The 21949-nt window shown below is 36.2% G+C and overlaps 1 protein-coding gene across 8 annotated transcripts in view; it reads left to right on the top strand.

Annotated features, from left to right (window-relative positions):
- The first annotated feature begins 4832 nt into the window (after positions 1–4832).
- CARF (calcium responsive transcription factor) overlaps positions 4833–21949 on the top strand; it is a 96016-nt gene continuing 78899 nt past the window's right edge. For 4 of the 8 annotated variants that reach the window (XM_081815348.1, XM_081815347.1, XM_081815345.1 and 1 more), the window contains exons 1-5: positions 4837–5183; positions 13581–13808; positions 17654–17774; positions 18851–18980; positions 20635–20719. In XM_081815348.1, the coding sequence (XP_081671474.1) occupies positions 5106–5183; positions 13581–13808; positions 17654–17774; positions 18851–18980; positions 20635–20719 (642 nt within the window). In that variant the 5' untranslated portion in view covers positions 4837–5105. Of the gene's footprint in view, positions 5184–13580; positions 13809–17653; positions 17775–17957; positions 18025–18850; positions 18981–20634; positions 20720–21949 lie in introns of those variants that run through there. The other 4 variants (XM_081815344.1, XM_081815343.1, XM_081815349.1 and 1 more) reach the window with 4 other exon arrangements.

Here is a 21949-nt window from a genome sequence, read left to right as displayed (position 1 = left end):
GGTGTTGAGTTTGATAAGTTGTTTATAGATTTTGGATACTAGCCCTTTATCTGATATGTCATTTGCAGATATCTTCTCCCATTCTGTCTGTTGTCTTTTGGTTTTGTTGACTGTTTCCTTTGCTCTGCAAAAGCTTTTTATCTTGATCAAGTCCCAGTAGTTCATTTTTGCCCTTGCTTCCCTTGTCTTTGGCGATGTTTCTAGGAAGAAGTTGCTATGGCTGAGGTCGAAGAGGTTGCTGCCTGTGTTCTCCTCTAGGATTTTGATGGATTCCTGTCTCACATTTAGGTCTTTCAGCCATTTTGAGTCTATTTTTGTGTGTGGTGTAAGGAAATGATCCAGTTTCATTCTTTTGCAAGTGGCTGTCCAATTTTCCCAACACCATTTGTTGAAGAGACTGTCTCTTTTCCATTGGACATTCTTTCTGTTTTGTCGAAGATGAGTTGACCATAGAGTTGAGGGTCCGTTTCTGGGCTCTCTATTCTGTTCCATTGATCTATGTGTCGGTTTTTGTGCCAGTACCATACTGTCTTGATGATTACAGCTTTGTAATAGAGCTTTTGAGTATTGTAGCTTTGTAGTAAGTTTTGAAATTGCAAAGAATGAGTCCTCCAACTTTGTTCTTTTTCAAGATTGTTTTGGCTATTCAGGTTCCTTGAAATTCGATATGAATTTGGCTTTTCCATGACTAAAAAAAAGGCATTGGGATTTTGATAAGGATTGCATTGAATCTATACATTGCTTTGGGTAGTATTACCATATTCATGTCTTCCAGTTCCAAGAGCACAGTTTATCCATTTATTTAGATCTTTAATTTTATTCAGCAATATTTTGTAGTTTTAATGTACAAGTCTTATACTTCTTTGCTTAAATTTATTCATCAGTATTTTATTCCTGTTGATAAAATTGTAAATGAATCATTTTCTTAATTTCATTTTTGGTTTGTTCATTGCTAGTATAGAAATACAATGGAATTTTGCATATTGATCTTATATCCTGTAACTTTGTTGAATTTATTAACTCTGATGGTGTTTTTGGGAATTCTTCAGGATTTTCTATGTATAAGACCATATGCAAATAGAGATAGTTGTACCTTTGTTCTTAGTGTTTTCTCATCATCCTTTTAGTTTCTGCAATATTTTATACTCATGTCCCACTTTGATTTCTGATTTTAGTCGTGTCTTTCTTTTTTTATTGTCAGTCTAGATAAAGGTTTGTCAATTTTGTCAATCTTCTTGAAGAACCAACTTTTAGATTCATAAATTCTTTTGTTTTTCTATTCCTGATTTTGCTTATCTCTTCTCTAATCTGTATTATTTTCTTCCTTCCGCTAGATTTCAGTTTAGTTGGCTCTTAAATTTGTTTTTGAGGAATAAAGTCAAGTTATTGTTTTGAGATTTTTTTTTAAATATAGGCATTTTTGCTCTGTATTTCCCTCTGAGCACCACTTTCCCTGCATTCCATAAGTTTTGATATACTGTGTTCATCTGTCATTATCCCCTCCTGAGTTATGTGTATTTTTAGTTCTTCAGTATTTTATTTCTATTCTTAAAACACACATACACAAAATTATAATAGCATTATTGTTATTTATACAGACAGTGTTTATTTAGATTTTTCGTAGAGTTATTAACTTATTAGCTTACCATTTTGTTAGCATCTCAGGACTTCCTTCTGGTATCATTTTTATTTTATGTATTCTTTAGAAATTTCTTTCATGTAGGATCTGTTCATTGTAAACTCTGAGTTTTTTATTTTTATTATTTTTTTTTTACTTTTTTTTAAAGATTTTATTTATTTGTTTGACAGAGAGAGACACAGTGAGAGAGGAAACACAAGCAGGGGAGTGGGAGAGGGAGAAGCAGGCTTCCCACTGAGCAGGTAGCCTGATTCGGGCTCGATCCCAGGGCCCTGGGATCATGACCTGAGCCGAAGGCAGACGCTTAACGACTGAGTCACCCAGGCGCCCCTAAACTCTGAGTTTTTTAAAATCTTAAAATATCTTTTCTCACCCTGTTTTGTGAAAAAAAATGGTCTTGAGCATATGTAATCATATACTGATAATTACTTTTTTTTTATTCCCATGACTTCTGCCATTGTTGCTATTGAGTAGACTGCTGTATATCTAATGTCAGTACCCCACGGGTGATCTTATCTCTCTGGCTACATTTTTAGATTTTCCTTTCTCTTTAGAATTTTGTAGTTCTACTACACTGAGTATGGATTTCTTTTGATTTATTTTGGTATATTTTGTACTTTATCTGTGGATTCACTTTTGAAAAATTGTTAGCCATTATCTCCTCAAATACTGTCTCTCATCCATTTTCTCTTTTCTTCTTAGATTCCAATTATAAGTATATTGTACTTTATTTTTCCTAGTTTTAAGTCTCTTCATATTTTTTTTTTCTTTTTAAGATTTATTTATTTATTTGAGAGAGCGAGAATGAGAGAGAGTACATGAGAGGGGGGAGGGTCAGAGGGAGAAGCAGGCTCCCCGCCGAGCAGGGAGCCCGATGCGGGACTCGATCCCGGGACTCCAGGACCATGACCTGAGCCGAAGGCAGCCGCCTAACCAACTGAGCCACCCAGGCGCCCAAGTCTCTTCATATTTTTTTTTATCTTCTGTTTTTCATATGGTGCATTCTGAGTAATTTTTTAAAAATCTGACTTTTAATTTAGTAGTTCTTTCTTCTGCATTTATTCTATTTAATGTATCCATTGACTTACAGTTTTTATTTCTGAAAGTTCTGTTTGGTTTTCTTTCAGATTAAACTTTTCAGTCTTGTTGCTTGCTTATTCCTGTGATTCAGTCATGTTTATTTCGTTGAGTTTTAAATGATTTTTATATTCACTGTTAGATGGTTCCAATATTTGAAGTCTGTAGGAGGTGTCTAAATTTGCTGGCTCTTTCTTTTGATGGTTTATTTCCTTGTGTTTTTGACACTCTGATTATAAGCTTATATTTAATCTTAATGCAAGGTAACTAATGCCTTAACTGGGTTTGTGTTCCTCCAAATAATAGCTCCGTTTTTTCTTACTAAACTATTGTCTCAGGATCTTTCAGGTTCCTAGTCTTGGGAACTTTAAGTTCCCCTCCCCTGAGAGCTGCTTATCCAAGCCGTGGTTTCCCAACCATAAAATTTGTGTATTAGTAATGCTCTTGCAGAAGTTTTCCTCTTTGCTTGTGCTTATCACTTGGGTTTTGGCTCACATCTTTTGCTTTTCTTTTGTGGTGGGGAGGAGATATGGAGGGCAGGGAATGGCCTTTGATTTTTGTTACTTCCTGTAGCAGCTCCCAGTCACAAAATATTTTGTTTTAGATACACTTTCTGGGTTTTTTTGTTTTGTTTTGTTTTGTTTTCTAGCAAGAGAGCCTTCTATATTATCTAATCTGCCATATTTCCATTAGTGGAACTTTCTTTTTATTTTTTAAACCATATATAAAACATTATTCCTAAGTTTTATATGTAAATTAAATTAGAATACAAGTGGTAATTTAAAATCTTAAAAGAGAAGCAATTTTAAGATATTTTAAAATTATATATTAAAAATAAGATTGATTTTAACTTATTATAATTTATATTTGAGTAGAAGTATTTATAATATTTTGGAGATACGAAGTGGCAAACCTTATAGATTTTCTGAAATGGTTAATTTTACAAATGTATGTCTGGATGCTATCACAGAAAAATAAGTTTTCAGTGTGTTCTTTTTTTTTTTTTTTAAAGATTTTATTTATTTATTTGACAGAGAGATAGAGAGAGAGTACAAGTAGGCAGAGAGGCAGGCAGAAGGAGAGGGAGAAGCAGGCTCTCCACTGAGCAGGGAGCCCAATGTGGGGCTCGATCCCAGGACCCTGGGATCATGACCTGAGCTGAAGGCAGCTGCTTAACCGACTGAGCCACCCAGGTACCCCCAGTGTGTTCAAATATATATACCAACTGAGTACAAGGTATAAATTTAATTTAGGGCATAGGATGATTTCATTATTGTATATCCTGACTGTGATGTGGTTACATGTGTTAAAATCCATAGAACTATACAGCAAAAACAAAAAAAGGAAGTTCAATTTAATACATGTTAATTTAAAGATAAAATTTTCAGGATTTTTAAAAAACAATTATGCTGTCTTATGAAAAATAAAATGTGTGGGTTCTATGAAGTTTATATTATAAATTTTTCAGTGGTATTCTTCAACAGTTTTGTTTTGACTTTACTCCAATTTTGAGACTTAAATCATCATTCCTTTCAGATAATGCAGAATCCAGTATTCACTATAATATATTAGGCCAGGGTTTCTGAACCTCAGTACCACTGACATCTTTGTTTTGGGGGCCGCTGTGAGCATTCCAAAATACTTAGCAGCACCCCTAGCTTCTCCCCATTAGATTCTAGTAGCACTTCCCTCTCAGTTCTGACAACCAAAAATATTTCCAGACATTGCCAAATATCCACAGGGGGCAGTGTGTGTGCGTGTGTGTGTGCATGCACATGTGTGTGTAAAGAAAATCACCACCAAAGCTAATCACTTTACTAGGCCTAAGTGGCTCAAACTTTTTGGAATACATATTTCTTCATTTTCAAAGTTTGTCAACCCAGTATTAGTGGTATGATGTGTATTATGATAAGAGCTATGTGTATATAATCTCTGTCTACACCAAAATATCTTTTCTTAAATTATCTAATGCTACAATAGTGCATGCCCAACTCATAAAATTAAGAACCTTTATTTGCATTAAATCTTTGTAAAATAAGAATTTTAGAAGTATTTGAAAGGGTGAAAAGCACCTGTCCCATAACAACAATCTTAATTAACCAGTACAGGAGTGTAATTAAGGGTAGGATGAGGGAACTACATAATGGTAATCTCTGTTTTGCTTTGAATGTATTCTGGTGCCTTGGCAAGTCATTTTAAAAAAATGTTTATTTTCTTAATCTGTAGAATGGAAATGATTTAACCTGAATTGTATTGGGTAACACAGTAGGAGAAATGTGAGATTTGTTTAAGACAAACATTCCATAAAAATGTTAAGTGCTTTAATCAGATACTTAAATTTTTTTTCAGCTATTAAATAATAGAAGAAAATGGAATTGAATATACCAGCATGGAACAATCTAATGATTCACTAAGAGTTAACCATAATGATTCTGAAGAATCAAAAACAGATTCTCAGGTATTTGAGGTAGGAATTCAACTGGGAACTTTTTTCCATTCCATTTAACAACTTTTTTTTTTTTTTAAGATTTTATTTATTTATTTGACAGAGAAAGAGCATAAGCAGGGGGAGTGGCAGGCAGAAGGAGAGAGAGAAATAAGCTCCCTGCTGAGCAGGGAGACCAATGTGGGGCTCAATCCTAGGACCCTGGGATCATGACCTGAGCCAAAGGCAGATGCTTAACGACTGAGCCACCCAGGCACCCCCATTTAATAACTTTTTAACATATAAGAAATAGTATTATATTTAATGTACTTAAGACTATTACAGTTTATCCACAATTCTATCATATATTTAATTTTATAATATAGAGCTTTACTTTTAATTAATATAGAGCTTTATTTTTAAGTAAAGCTCTATATTATAAAATTCTATATTCATAAAAATCTATATATAAAGAAAAATCTGTATTTTGAATTACATATCATGATTTCATGTTATGTTCCCATGGACAACTTTATTTCAATAAAATTGAAATAAAATATAAAAAATCAACAATTTCACTTAAGAACTGCTTTTTGTCTGTATCAGTCTGTGTGAATTGACAACTCTTACAAAAAGTGAGGTGAATAATTAACTGAAAAATGAATCTTTCCATTTTTATTATAGAATTGTATATATTTTATTTTAAATTCCAGTATAGTTAACAAATTATATTAGTTTCAGGTGTATAATATATGGATTCAACAGTTTCATACATCACCCAGTGTTCATCAAAAGTGCACTCCTGGGGCGCCTGGATGACTCAGTCTAAGGTTAAGCGTCTGACTGTTGATCTCAGCTCAGGTCTTGATCTCAGAGTTGTTAGTTTGGGCCCTGGATTGGGCATGCAGCCTACTTTAAAAAATGGTAAAAACAAAACAAAAAAACAAAAACAAACCCAAAAACAAGCGCATTCCTTAATCCCCATCTCCTATTTAACCCATCTGCCCATGGTCCCCCCCCACCCCCCAACCTCCCTCCTCTCACTGCTCTGGTAACCATCGGTATATTCTCTATTATCAAGAGTCTATTTCTTGGTTTCTCTCTTTCTCTCTCTTTTTCCCTTTGCTCATTTGTTTTGTTTCTTCCATATATGAGTGAAATCATGGTATTTGTCTTTCTCTGACTGACTTCACTTAGTATTATACTCTCTAGCTCCATCCATGTTGTTGCAAATGGCAAGATTTCATTCTTTTTTTATGGCTGAGTAATATTCCATTGTGTCTTATACCACATCTTTATCCATTCATCAATCAGTGGTCACTTGGGCTGTTTCCATAATTTGGCTATTGTAAATAATGCTGCTATAAACATAGAGGTTCACGTATCCCTTTGAATTAGTGTTTTTGTATTTTTGGGTAAATACCCAGTAGCGTGATTACTGGATCATAGGGTAGTTCTATTTTTAATTTTTTGAGGAACCTCCATACTGTTTCCCATAGTGGCTGATAAACATTCTTTTTTTTTTTTTAATTGTAACATTAGGGGCACCGGGCTGGTTTAGTTGGTAGAGCATGCTACTCTTGATCTTGAGGTTGTGAATTTGAGCCCCATTGGGGTGTAGAGATTACTTAAAAATAAAATCTTTTGAGGGGGACAAGATGGCAGAGAAGTAGGGGACCCTGTTTCAACCGGTCCCCTGAATTTAGCTGGATACCTACCAAACCATTCTGAACACCCACGAAATCAGCCTGAGATGTAAGAATATATATCTGGATCTCTACAAGCAGAAAAATGCTGCCTCTCGCAAGGTAGGAAGGGCAGAGTCATGAATATGCAGGCAAAAGTGTCTTGCGCCGGAGCCAGCAAAAACTCACAGAGTGGTAATGGCTGGGAAAGGGCTTTAGAGCAGCACTCAGACAGAATCCAGGCGCTGCGGGTGCACACGCATGGACCTAGGACCGCTTGTGGTTTTAGAAGCGCAAAGGGCAGAGACAAGCCCAGGCCCTTGGGTCAACCACTGAGAAGGTTGCTGTGGGTGCGCACCCCTTACGGGAGGCTGCAGTTTTCAGCAGCACCTACAGAAAGGGAGACGTGTATTCGGAGGGTTCAGAGAAGAGCAGACTGTGATTTCTCTGCTCTGGGACAGAGATCTGGGTGTGGCCATTTTTGCTCTGACCCTCAGAAGAGGCACAGAAAGCTGCCAGAGAACAAAAGCTTAAAAAACCAGTTTCTATGGAGCCTAGCTGCCCCCCTCCCCCCGCCCCGACAAGGGGCAGGGCAACTCTGCCCAAGCAGGGTTCCTGAGAAACAGCATGTCAGGCCCCTCCCCTGGAAGACAGGCTGGAAGAACAAGAGGAGACAACCCTAGGGCCCCCATAAAACTGTAAAACCCCCATAAAACTGTAAAACCCCAACATCAGGGGAAAATAGTATATTGAGCTCCAGGCGTTGCCTCACAGCTTGTGTATTTTTCAGATACAACTCCCTTTTTCTTTTTATTCTTTCTCTTATACTTTTTCTCTGTTTTTTCTTTTTACCTTTTTCTCATTTCAACCAGATTTTCAATATATCAACTTATAATTCATAGTAGCTTTTTAGCTTATATTTTTTCACACCTATATATTTTAATATAGATACATGCTTTAATGTAGTCTTTTTTTCCCTATCCAATATTACCTTTATATATATACCAGTTTTACTTTCCCTGTAATTTTGGGAAGTAGTGCCCTTTAGCAAACAGAACAAAATACACCCGGGAAGAACTGAAACACCCTACTTTGTCCACACTGAGGGATTATATCCCCCTTTTCTTCACTCCCCCCCTTTTTTAAAATTTTTAATTAAAATTTTTTTTTTTTAATTCTATAAATTTTATTCTTCGGTTTTATTTTGGCTTTGTTTTTTTGGTGGTGGCTTCCGACTGCTCCAGATTTTCCTAGGCTGCATCTTGCTTGGGTCGTGGTTGATATTTTGGACTCTGTACATTCCCTGAACCATCCCTCAACAGAATGACTAGGAGGAGGAACTCCCAACAAAGAAAAGAACCAGAGACAATGGCGTCTGCTGCAGACCTAATGGATATGGATATAAGCAAGGTGTCAGAGATAGACTTCAGGGTAGCAGTTTTGAAGGCAATAGCTAGTATTGAGAAAACCATTAGCAACAATATAGAATCTCTTAGGGCAGAAATGAAATCTAATCAGGCCGAACTTAAAAATGCTATGAATGAGATGCAGTCTAAACTGGATATTCTAATGGCCAGGGTAAATGAGGCAGGAGAACAAATTAGTGATCTAGAAGATAAGCTGATAGAAAGGAAGGAGGCTGAGGAAGACTGGGATAAACAACTAGAAGCCCATGAGAACAGATTTAGAGAGATCAATGATGCCATGAAATGTTCCATTGTCAGAATTATTGGGATCCCTGAGGGGGTGGAGAGAGAGAGGACTAGAAGATATATTTGAGCAAATCATAGCTGAGAACTTCCCTAATCTGGGGAAGGAAACAAGCATTCGTGTCCAAGAGGCAGAGAGGACCCCTCCCAGGATCAATAAAAATAGACCAACACCCTGGCATGTAATAGTAAAACTTGCTAATCTTAGAGCCAAGGAAGCTATCCTGAGAGCAGCTCGGGGGAAGAGATTTCTTACGTATGGAGGGAGGAACATCACAATAATGTCAGACCTATCTACAGAGACCTAGAAAACCAGAGAGGGCTGGCAAGAGATATTCAAGGTCCTAAATGAGAAGAACATGCAGCCAAGAATACGTTATCCAGCAAGGCTGTCATTCAGAACGGACGGAGAGACAAAGAACTTCCAGGACCAGCAGAAATTGAAAGAATATGTGACCACCAAGCCAGCCCTGCAAGAAATATTAAGGGGGATTCTATAAAAGAAGAAAGACCCCAAGAGTAATATAGACCAGAAATCTACAGAGGCAATCTATAGAAACAGGGACTGTACAGGCAATATGATGGCACTAAATTCATACCTTTCAATAGTTACTCTCAACATGAACAGCCTAAATACTCCCATGAAATGGCACAGGGTTTCAGATTGGATACAAAGACAGGACCCATCCACATGCTGTCTACAAGAGACTCATTTTGAACTTAAAAGACACCTCCAGATTGAAAGTGAGGGGATGGAGAACCATTTATCATGCCAACGGACCTCAAAAGAAAGCTGGGGTAACAATTCTCATATCCGACAAATTAGATTTTAAACCAAAGACTATAGTAAGAGATGTAGAGAGGCACTATATCATACTTAAAGGATCTATCCAACAAGAAAATCTAACAATTGTAAATATCTATGCCCTCAACATAGGAGCAGCCAACTACATAAGCCAGCTGTTAACCAAAATAAAGAATCATATTGATAATAATACATTAATAGTAGGAGACCTTAATACTCCACTCTCAGCAATGGAAAGATCATCTAAGCAGAAAATCAACAAAGAAACAAGAGCTTTGAATGACACATTGGACCAGATGGACTTCGTAGATATATATAAAACATTCCACCCTAAAACAACAGAATACTCATTCTTCTCGAATGCACATGGAACTTTCTTCAGAATAGACAACATGCTGGGTCACAAATCAAGTCTCAACCAATACCAAAAGATTGAGATTATTCCCTGCATGTTATCAGACCACAGTGCTTTGAAACTGGAACTCAATCACAAGAAAAAATTTGGAAGGAATTTAAACACTTGGAAGTTAAAGAGCATCTTGCTAAAGAATGACTGGGTCAGTCAGGAAATTAAAGAAGAACTTAAACAATTCATGGAAACTAATGAGAACGAAAAGACATCTCCAAAACCTGTGGGATACTACAAAGGCGGTCCTAAAGGGAAATACCTAGCCATCCAAGCCTCTCTCAAAAAAGTAGAAAAATCCCAATTGCACAAACTAACCTTATACCTAAAGGAGCTGAAGAGAGAACAGCAAATAAAACCTAAACCAAGTAGGAGAAGAGAAGTAATAAAGATTAGAGCAGAGATCAATGAAATAGAAAACAGAAAACCGGTAGAACAGATCAGCGAAACTAGAAGCTGGCTCTTTGAAAGAATTAATAAGATCGATAAACTTCTCGCCAGAGTTATCCAGAAGAAAAGAGAAAGGACCCAAATTAATAAAATCATGAATGAAAGGGGAGAGATCACAACTAACACCAAGGAAATAGAAACAATTATTAGAAATTATTACCAGCAACTATATGCCAAAAAATTAAGCAACATGGAAGAAATGGATGCCTTCCTGGAAACTTATAAACTACCAAGACTGAGGGGTGCCTGGGTGGCTCAGTCGTTAAGTGTCTGCCTTTGGCTTGGGTCATGATCCCAGGGTCCTGGGATCTAGCCCTGTATCAGGTCCCCTGCTCAGTGGGAAGCCTGCTTCTCCCTTTCCCACTCCTTCTCCTTGTGTTCCCGCTCTCACTGTCTCTCTCTCTCTGTCAAATAAATAAAATCTTAAAAAAAAAAAAAAACTACCAAGAATGAAACAGGAAGAAATAGACAATCTCAATAGACCAATAATCAGTAATGAAATTGAAGCAGTAATCTAAACCCTCCCAAAAAACAAGAGTCCAGGGCCAGATGGATCCCCAGGGGAATTCTACCAAACATTTAAAGAAGTAATAATACCTATTCTACTGATGCTGTCTCAAAAAATAAAAACAGAAGGAAAACTTCCAAATTCATTCTATGAAACCAGCATTACCCTGATCCTAAAACACTCCACTCCCAAAACCAGGCAAAGACCCCATCAAAAAGGAGAATTATAGACCAATATCCCTGATGAACTTGGATGCCAAAATTCTCAACAGGATCCTAGCCAATAGGATCCAACAGTACATTAAAAGGATTATTCACCATGACCAAGTGGGATTTATTCCTAGTGGGATTTATTCCTGGGATACAAAGGTGGCTCAACATTCGCAAATCAATCAACGTGATAGAGCACATTAATAAAAGAAAAGACAAGAACCATGTGATCCTCTCAATTTTTGCAGAAAAAGAATTTGACAAAATACAGCATCCTTTCCTGATTAAAACTCTTCAAAATATAGAGATAGAGGGAACATATCTCAATATCATAAAAGCCATCTATGAAAAGCCCACAGCGAATATCATTCTCAGTGGGGGAAAAAACTAAGAGCTTTTCCCTTAAGGTCAGGAACACTACATCAAAAGCTAATGATGTACTATACAGTAGCTAACTGAACATGATGACAGGGATGCCCACTCTCACCACCTTTGTTCAACATAGTACTAGAAGTCTTGGCCTCAGCAATCAGACAACAAAAAGAAATAGAAGGCATTCAAATTGGCAAGGAAGAAATGAAACTCTCTTTGCAGATGACATGATCCTTTATGTGGAAACCCAAAAGACTCCACCCCCCAAATTACTAGAACTCATACTGTAATTCAGCAACATGGCAGGATACAAAATCAATGCACAGAAATCAGTTGCATTTCTATACACTAACAGTGTGACTGAAGAAAGAGAAATTAAGGAATTGATTCCATTTACAATAGCACCAAACCCCATAAGATACTTAGGAATAAACCTAATCAAAGAGGTAAAGGATCTGTAGTCTAGAAATTACAGAACACTTATGAAAGAAATTGAGGAAGACACAAAGAGATGGAAAAACATTCCATGCTCATGGATTGGAAGAATAAACATTGTGAAAATGTCTATGCTGCCCAGAGTAATCTACATTTTCAATGCAATCCCTTTCAAAATACCATCGACATTTTTCACAGAGCTGGAACAAACAATTCTAAAATTTGTATGGAACCAGAAAAGACCCCGAATCGCCAGGGGATTGTTGAAAAAGAAAGCCAAAGCTGGGGGCATCACAATGCCTGACTTCAAGCTATATGATCATCAAGTCAGCATGGTATAGGCACAAAAACAGACACATAGACCAGTAGAACAGAATAGAGACCCCAGAAATGGACCCTCAACTCTGTGGTCAACTCATCTTCGACAAATCAGGAAAGAATATCCAATGGAAAAAAGACAGTCTCTTTGATAAATGATGCTGGGAAAATCGGACAGCCACATGCAGAAGAATGAAACTGGACCATTCTCTTATACCTTACACAAAGATAAACTCAAAATGGATGAAAGACCTAAATGTGAGACAATCCATCAAAATCCTAGAGGAGAACACAGGCAGTAACCTCTTCGACACTGGCCACAGCAACTTCTTTCAAGACACGTCTCCAAAGGCAAGGGAAACAAAAGCAAAAATGAACTTTTGAGACTTCATCAAGATAAAAAGCTTCTGCACAGCAAAGGAAACAATCAACAAAACTAAGAGGCAACCCACGGAACGGGAGAAGATATTTGCAAATGACATTATGGATAAAGGGCTTGTATCCAAGATCTATAAAGAACTTCTCAAACTCAACACCCAAAAAACAAATAATCCAGTCAAAAAATGGGCAGAAGACATGAACAGACATTTCTCCAAAGAAGACATACAAATGGCTAACAAACACATGAGAAAATGTTCAACATCACTAGCCGTCAGGGAAATATAAATCAAAACCACAATGTGATACCACCTTATACCAATTAGAATGGCAAAAATTAACAAAACAAGCAACAAGTGTTAGTGAGGATGTGGAGAAAGGGGAACCCTCCTAACATTGTTGGTGGGCAAGCTGGTACAGCCACTCTGGAAAACAGTATGGAGGCTCCTCAAGATGTTAAAAATAGAGCTACCCTACGACCCAGCAATTATACTACTAAGTATTTACCCCAAAGATACAGATGTAGTGAAAAGAAGGGGCACATGCACCCCAATGTTCATAGCAGCAATGTCCACAATAGCCAAACTGTGGAAGGAGCTGAGATGCCCTTCAACAGATGAATGGATAAAGAAGATATGGTACATATATACAATGGAATATTACTCAGCTATCAGAAAGGATGAATACCCACCATTTGCATCAACATGGATGGAACTGGAGGGGATTATATAAGTGAAATCAGTCAAGCAGAGAAAGATAATTATCATACGGTTTCACTCATATGTGCAATATAAGGAATAGCATGGAGGACCATAGGGGAAGGGAGGGAAAACTGAAGGGGGAGAAATCAGAGAGGGAGACGAACCATGAGAGACTGTGGACTCGGGGAAACAATGTGAGGGTTTCAGAGAGGAGGGGATAGGGGAATGAGGTAGCCGGGTGATGGGTATTAAGGAGGGCACCTGTTGTGATGAGCCCGGGTGTTATATGCAACTAATGAATCATTGAACACTACATCAAAAGCTAATGATGTACTATACAGTAGCTAACTGAACACAATAAAAATAAAAAATCTTTTTAAAATTTTTTTTAAAAATTTAAAAAGTACAAATTGTGACATATTTTACAAACACCCAAGTGCTTTTTTTTTTTTCTTTGCAAAAGCATCTAACCTGTATGGACTCCAGGGATCCTTCCTTTGGACAGAATGGTTCTCCTAGAGTTTTACCCATCACCTCTCATGAAGCAGATAATTCACTCACATCACAGAATATACCAGGGGCCCTGACTCAGACACAGACTCTTTCTGCAGAACAGTTCCATCTAGTGGACCAAAATGAGCAGCCTATTCAATATGAACTCCAGTCATTGGGGGATTCTAATGCACAAATGGTGAGTGTATTTTATAAATAACCAGTTTTATGCCGTTTAGCAAAATATATTAACCTTACTAGACCTTAATTTCTTGAAACTGTTGACTTGCATTGCTTTGAAAATACTGTTTCTGTGACGTTCATTTTGTTATGCGAAGATTTCAAAAGATTTTCTTTCAGGACTACTAATAGAACGTTAAACCACTGCTTACCAGTCACTTTGTCTAGGTACACTGTCACTTTAAGATCAATTGGAAATGTATCATAATCCATACTAGTGCCAGAGTTTACATGTAACTTATGTTTATTTTGGTGTATACATTTGACTGAACTCAAAGTTATTGCTTTATCTACCTCTCAGTCACTCACTTGCTTGCCACAGGCTGGTATGCCTTCTTGAAGCAAAAGAAAGCAGTGGAGGTACCAGAGGTATACTGGCAGTTAGACATACTTGCTGGTGGGTAGATATGTATGTGTCACGTATGTGTCGTGCATATAAAGGTATATGTATGTGTCACGTATGTGTCGTGCATATAAAGGTGAGAATGCTGCTTTAAACTGTTAGCTGAAGTATTCATGGCCAAGTTTATAGTTTGAATAGAAGAAATGAAAGATGGTTTTGATTGAAATTAAAGAGAATTACTGAGAAAAACTTCTAAGTTTCTCTCTGGTTAATAAGAATATCCTTACATTAATAATATGAAGAATAATGTATCTTTTGTTTACCTGTTTTCCAAATTTTCTACAGTGGATATTTATTAACTACATAATAAAAGTTATTTTAAAATTTATAATTTCAGTTATAAATTATAACACAAGTGAGCAACCATTTTACCTAAAATTAATCCCTCTTTTGTTTCTAGTCTAGAGCATTCTAGAGTTAATCTATATGCTATTGTATGAAGGGTTATCATTTTACACATGGTAGCTTTCTTAAAAAGCACATTAAAGTCATTTATTTGTTTGAGTCTAAAAAATGTTTGAGTTTCCATTCTCTTTGCAATTTTATTAAACTTTCTTTACAAAGTGGTCATAACGGTGATTTTACATTGTCTGGGGTAAGAGATGATACAGAGGGTTATCTGAAGCTATGAAATAGAAAACCTATGGCATGAAGCATGGAATAAGTGTAAGAAACATAGAGTATAATAAAGTATTTTCGGGGCACCTGGGTGACTCACTTGTTAAGTGGCTGCCTTTGGCTCAGGTCATGACCCCAGCGGCCTGGGATCAAGCCCTGCATTGGGCTCCCTGCTCAGCAAGGTGCCTGCTTCTCCCTCTCCCACTCCCCCTGCTTGTGTTCCCTCTCTCGCTGTGTCTCTCTCTTTGAAATAAATAAATAAAATCTTTAAAAAAAAAAAAAAAAGAAAGTATTTTCTTCAAAGAACCAATGATCAGAAAGTGGTGATGTTTTGGGAAACTTAGTGGAACTTTTCAGGGTTTTTGTTTGTTTTAATAGACTTTATTTTATAGAGCAGTTTTAGGTTCAGAGCAAAACTGAATGGAAGATACAGAGATTTCTCATAAAACCCCTGCCCCTATATATGCATGGTCTTTTCCATTTTCAACATCTTCCACCAAATGGAGTTCTTTTTAAAGAAATGGTTTTTTTAATATAGAAGTTATCAAGGAAATAGTAAAGATTCAGTACTGAGTGAATCTGCAACAGATGAAGAAGTTATAAAGCAAAGCAGGGATGGTATTTTGGATTTATTAGATATATTGTACAGTACACAAAGAGCCCAGTAAATATGACTACTTATTAGCCAAGGTTTTCTTTTTTTTTTTTTCAGGGTTTTCTGATAATGTTTATGGTCTGCCTCAAATAGAATGCATTGCAACAGATGACTTTTCAAAACTCTGTTTTCATAGCAAATATTAAAGATAATTAACTTTTTTAAAATAGGAAAAGTAATATTATTGTCACCATTATCAAATTACATGAACTGAAAATAGTTTTTTAGGTACCAGGTAGAATTAGCTAAGAAAGAGAAAATGGAGGAGACTCTTCTCCACTATACATAGGAAACATTTTCAAAATTAAGAGGATATTCCACAGATCATTCTTAATTATGAAATTTTCATATGATTGAATAAATTGTAAATATATGTGTTTTATTTGGATTTAGTAGTAACCACAGCAGTCTTATTTTCTAAGAATGAATGGAATATTTTTCACAAACATTTAATCTTAAGGAGAAAAGAATTTAAAATCATGTTATTACTGTTGCCTTTTAAAGTCCAGCAGTATTTTTTGTCTTTTTTTTTAGGTTAAATAACATCATCAGATAATGGGAAGCAGTACAGAGCAGTTGTTTGAATTTGGGTTTGAATTTCAACTCACCACTGTATAACTCTGTTACCTGCATGAGTTGTATAACCTCTTATGACAATATTCTCAAGTATAAAATGTATATGCTTCATATACATGTGATAAGAATTAAATACAGTAATGCATGTAAAGTCTTGTCACTTAGTATGCACTCAACAACTGTAAGGCAGTTATCATCATCAGAGTTTACAGTTGCTTTTTCATGATGAAGTGATAAGAGGTAGGCAAGATATTTTTATCTCAAGAAACTTGATAAGCATTGGGGGAGGGAAACAATTCCTACTCTTAATTTCTGGGAAATGTTTACAATTATACTTAAAGCATCTACTTTGGGGCGCCTGGGTGGCTCAGTTGGTTAAGCGACTGCCTTCGGCTCAGGTCATGATCCTGGAGTCCCGGGATCGAGTCCCGCATCGGGCTCCCTGCTCAGCAGGGAGTCTGCTTCTCCCTCTGACCCTCCCCCCTCTCATGCTCTCTCTCTCTCATTCTCTCTGTCTCAAATAAATAAATAAAATCTTAAAAAAAAAATAAAATAAAGCATCTACTTTGTTGAAGTTTTTTTCAAATTTAATTTTTTTTTCAAACTAAAATTTTCTCAAATGACCCTCTTAAAACTAGGACTGCAGTCTCTGTCAGGCATCAGTAATGTTTTCATGTTTCACATAGCAAAAAGGCAGTCTTGGAAAGTGGGTTGGAAGGATTGCAAAAAATTATTTGAGGGAGAACTGAGGCTAGCCGACTTTGGGTAAAACAGTAACACTGTGTCAATAGAAGAGTAGTATATTAGGTAATAAAGTTTACAGGGTGTCTGAAAAGTCTGGAAATTTAGGATAAATTTATTTTCAAATAATACATTAGTTTTATTTTTCAAATGATAGGCTTAAAATTGTTTTTCTTCAGCTTCAGACACCCTTTTAATTGACAGTTCTCTAAATTTAAGGTAATGGATTCAATTGTTAAACTGAAGGAAAAAAAGGAAATAATAAATGATTTTTCTTATATTTTCAGACTTTTTGGGCATTCTGTGGTATTCCTTATGTACCAAGACAGGAAATATATAAATTCAGAGATATAAAAATAAATTCCGTTTAATTAGACATCTAACAAGGTACTGTTTTTAAACTAATGAAAGTGACTTAAAATATGGAACAAATGATTACCACACAAATAATTCAAACACATAGGGATATAATATAGTAAGTAGAAGAAAGTAAATATATTAAGTCCAGTCAGAGCCTTGTTCACATTATTAAGTTATTAGACCTCATACATGTGTAATGATTAAGACCATAGGTGGTTAAGATCATAGGACATAGGGTCAAACTGCTTTTTTTGAATCCTAGCTTTACCACTTACCAGTTCCGAAACTTTGGAAAAAAATTTTTAAGTACCTCAGTGTTTTCATCTACAAAATGAAGGAAATGATAGTATCTACCATACAGATAGGCATGTCTTTAATCATCTATTTAAGTAATAATTCTGTTAAATCATTGTTGGCTTATGCATTTGATTTCTTTTTTAATGCTTCCAAGATGATTGTTGCCAACCCGTCAGAAAATGGACAGGTGCTGCGTGTAATTCCATCTACCCAGACAGGAATGGCACAAGTGATTATACCTCAGGGGCAGCTTGTGGATGTGAATAGTCCTCGGGGTGAGTAATCATGGCATATAGGGGATTTGAGAATGTTTTAAAGAACAAATGTATATTTCAGAAAATCACCTCATGAAAGTCAGTGCTAAAATTGATCTCTTTGGGTAAGATTGTGAACTGAATAATTAGAAAAAGTTTCTTAGCCCAAATAAATTTCAAGTTCATTTTTCAACTCCTGTCTAGGTTAGCTGTCTATTTCATTTTGGAATTCTATGAAGCTGGTTGACTCTTGCTTCCTCCCAAATGACCAGTGAGCATAAAATAAATTCTTCTTTATTACAATAACAGTAATAATAACAGCAACAATAACAAGAATATAGTGCTAATAGCTTTGGAGAAATTTTTACATTTATATTTTTATCAATATTGTTAGCCATGTGACTCATTACTCTTTTATTTAACTATTCTTTTCATCCTCTTTGCTCTTTTCCTCTTTTCTTTTTCCTTCAGATTCAGAAAGGAGAATTATGCTCCCCATTTTTTTACTCTTTCTTAACCTATTAGATAATATCCCTGCTAGTTCTCTTCTTTTACTTCCGTTCCTTTTCCATCTGTTTCAATCTCTTTTCTAACACCATAGCTACGCTGTTTCATCGTTCATTCATAGCTAATGATTTAGAGTAGATATTTTTACCTTAGTTATATGATTCTTCGCCTTTGTTAATAGTTAAAACTTAAGAAGTTTGCAGACAAAATGATAAACATGGTACAGAAATGAAAAAGAGTCTGAAACTAATGATGTATTATATGTTGGCTAATTGAATTTAAATTAAAAAAATTAAATGAAAAAGTTTTACATTTACATTATATATTATGAAACTATAAACATAACAATTCTACCACTTTTATATCCTAGCTGTTCAATATAAGCTTCAAAAATTTAATTACAAAATTTCAGTAGTCAGTATTTGAAACTAAACAAGTGTATTAAGGAAATTCTCAAAGCATTATAAGTTTTACTATCTTTAGAATATATCTTGCCTTTCCTATTTCAAATGTATGAGTCCTAGTTAGTTACATTCTCGTGGTCTTATTCAAGATACTGATGTCGCTTTGTTCTTGTTACTGCTGTTAAGATGTCTCTGAAGAGAAACCCAGTGATAGAAATTTACCAACTGTAAGAGTGGATGTTCTAGCGGATAATACCAGTAATTACACTGTTCATCCACAAGCATCTGTCACATTACCCAAAAAGACAGTGGCCAGGTGAGTCAGTGGGAAAGAGGAGTTCATGTTTTGAAATTATTGTGGAAATCTTTTTTTTAATTATCATATCTAAAGTGGGCTGACTATAGAAAAGATCAGAAATTCAGGAAATAGAATAAACTCATCAAATTATCAAATAGCTTTAATTATTTTAATGGCATCTTGGCAACTAGGAGACTATCCTAGAAGCCCTAATGTCTAAAGTGCTACTTTTCCTCAGTGACACTTGCCTGTTATCTTTTTTTTTATATATATTTTTATTTATTTATTTGAGAGAGAGAGAGAGTACAAGCAGAGGGAGCAGCAGAGGGAGAAGGAGAAGTAGGCTTCCCACTGGGCAGGGAGCCCAATGCAGGGTGAGATCCCAGGACCCCAGGATCATGACCGGAGCTGAAGGCAGACGCTTAACCAACTGAGCCACCAGGCACGCCTTGCCTGTTATCTTTTGAAGCAATTTGAAAACATCTAACACTAATAGGGTTTTTATTTATTTTTTATTTTTTATTTTTTTAAAGATTTTTATTTATTTATTTGACAGAGACACAGCAAGAGAGGGAACACAAGCAGGGGGAGTAGGAGAGGGAGAAGCAGGTTTCCCACGGAGCAGGGAGCCTAACGCGGGGCTCGATCCCAGAACACTGGGCAGATGCTTAACAACTGAGCCACCCAGGCGCCCCACTAATAGGGTTTTTAGAATAAAGAAATATCCATTCTAGTTCCTAAAATATTTAATGGTTCATCATCTTTTTATGCATTTAATTCCTCTGTGGTAAAGTATTTAAGTGTTTTTTGTTAACATGTTTCAGCTTTTATTTTTGCCTTAACATTGTTTATAATAATTTAGGCAAATATAGACATAGATTTTGAATTATTTATATTCTTTTAACTGTTTAAGAAAATATTTAAAAATTAACACAGTATTTATGACATTTAGTCTTAGAGTTTGACATAATATGTTAACAAGTCACCTAAAGATGTTTTATTGGCTCATTTTTTTGTTAAATGAAAAACAATTATATAATGAGAAGATTACAAAATAAGCTTTGAGGGAGATATATAAAACACTTAAATTTGTTGGGGCTACAGATATTTGGAAGAAGAAACTTAGGCCTTTGCTTTAGCAGTTAATAAAATAGTGATGTTTAAAGAAAATTATAATTAATACACCCACCAATCTATTATTATTATTACCATTAAGATTTCATTTATTTATAGGGCACCTGGGTGGCTCAGTTAAGCATCTGCGTTTGGCTCAGGTCATGATCACAGGGTCCTGGGATCGAGCCCCACATCGGGCTCCCTGCTCAGCGGGAAACCTGCTTCTCCCTCTCCCGCTCCCCCTGCTTGTGTTCCCTCTCTCGCTGTCTCTCTCTCTGTCAAATAAATAAAATCTTAAAAAAAAAAAGATTTTATTTATTTTTTTAAGTAAACTGTACACCCAGCTTGGGGCTTGAACTCATGACTCCAAGATCAAGAGTCGCACGCTATACCATTTGAGCCAACTAGGTGCCCCTATTATTACAGTTTCTTATTGATGACTTCAATATCTTGTCTGTAACACTGGCTAAGGGGATAAAACAGTTGAATGTTGTATGTGTGTTTGTGTGTATGTAACTTGTAATATATATTTATGTTTATTCCTCCCTTGTCCCAGAATGCTTGAAGAACCCTTTCTGGCTCCTCTCCAGCCACTTTCTTCTAATACACCTATGTGGGCCTGCCGTCTTAGGAGCTGTGAGGTGAGTTAAAAATAATCCTTACCTAGAATCACTAAATTGATTATCACTATAATGCATCCCAATATGTCCACTTTTGAGTACAACTAATATAGACTGTATCTGTAATACTTTATGTTTGTGCTAACTCTGATCTCATCTATTATTTTATTCCTTAGAGATTGTAAGTTCTGTTAAAGCAGAGATCATATAAATCCCTTCATACTTCACTGTCATTTCTTCTCTTACAGCTCTTTTCTATTGTCTTCCATGAAACTTCATTATCATGTTTTTCTACTTTTTATTTTTTGACCATTACTTCTCTTTACTTGTACTTACTTCTTTTCATATTCTCAATGGAAACTCTTTAAGTTTTGCTATTTGACCTTGTCTTATTTCTCTACATTTTATCCCTTGGAGAGCTGATCAACTTTGTTAACTTTCACCTCTCACTTTTATAAAAATGATTTCCAAATCAATATCACTGGTTCTTTTTTTTTTTTTTTTTTTTTTTATTTATTTGAGAGAGAGAGAATGAGAGAGCACATGAGAGGGGGGAGGGTCAGAGGGAGAAGCAGGCTCCCCGCCGAGCAGGGAGCCTGATGCGGGACTCGATCCTGGGACTCCAGGATCATGACCTGAGCCGAAGGCAGTCGCTTAACCAACTGAGCCACCCAGGCGCCCAATATCACTGGTTCTTTAATTATGCCCTTGTCTTGCCCCAGATCTCAAGCTACTTACTTGAAGCTTTACTTGAATTTCACCTCAAATTCACCATGTGCTAAACAGAAATTACCATGTCACAACTAGCTCTACTTCCTAAATTCCTTGTCTGTTTAATGACAAATACCTTTTCCTTAGACATTCAGGCAGAGTGTTTTATTTTTTAAAGATTTTTTTTTTTATTGAGAGAGAATGATAGAGAACATGAGAGGGAGGAGGGTCAAAGGGAGAAGCAGACTCCCCGCTGAGCAGAGAGCCTGATGCGGGACTCGATCCTGGGACTCGATCCTGGAACTCCAGGATCATGACCTGAGCTGAAGGCAGTCGCCCAACCAACTGAGCCACCCGGGCACCCCATGGCACAGTGTTTTAGATTAATTTCTTCCTTCCCCATACTAAGGTAGTCACCTGATTCTTTTAGTTTTTCATTTAAAGTATCTCTTTTTTTGTGAGGTGGTTGGGCTACCTCTTCCACAGACTTGTGTTACCTTGAACTTTTTTTTTTTTTAACAGTTTATTTATTTGACAGAG

The sequence above is a fragment of the Leptonychotes weddellii genome, chromosome 3 (genome assembly GCF_054177405.1).
Source record: "Leptonychotes weddellii isolate Sample4059 chromosome 3, ASM5417740v2, whole genome shotgun sequence".
Lineage (NCBI taxonomy): Eukaryota > Metazoa > Chordata > Mammalia > Carnivora > Phocidae > Leptonychotes > Leptonychotes weddellii.
Note: the sequence above shows the minus strand (reverse complement) of the source record. Positions and strands in the feature narration are given on the sequence as shown.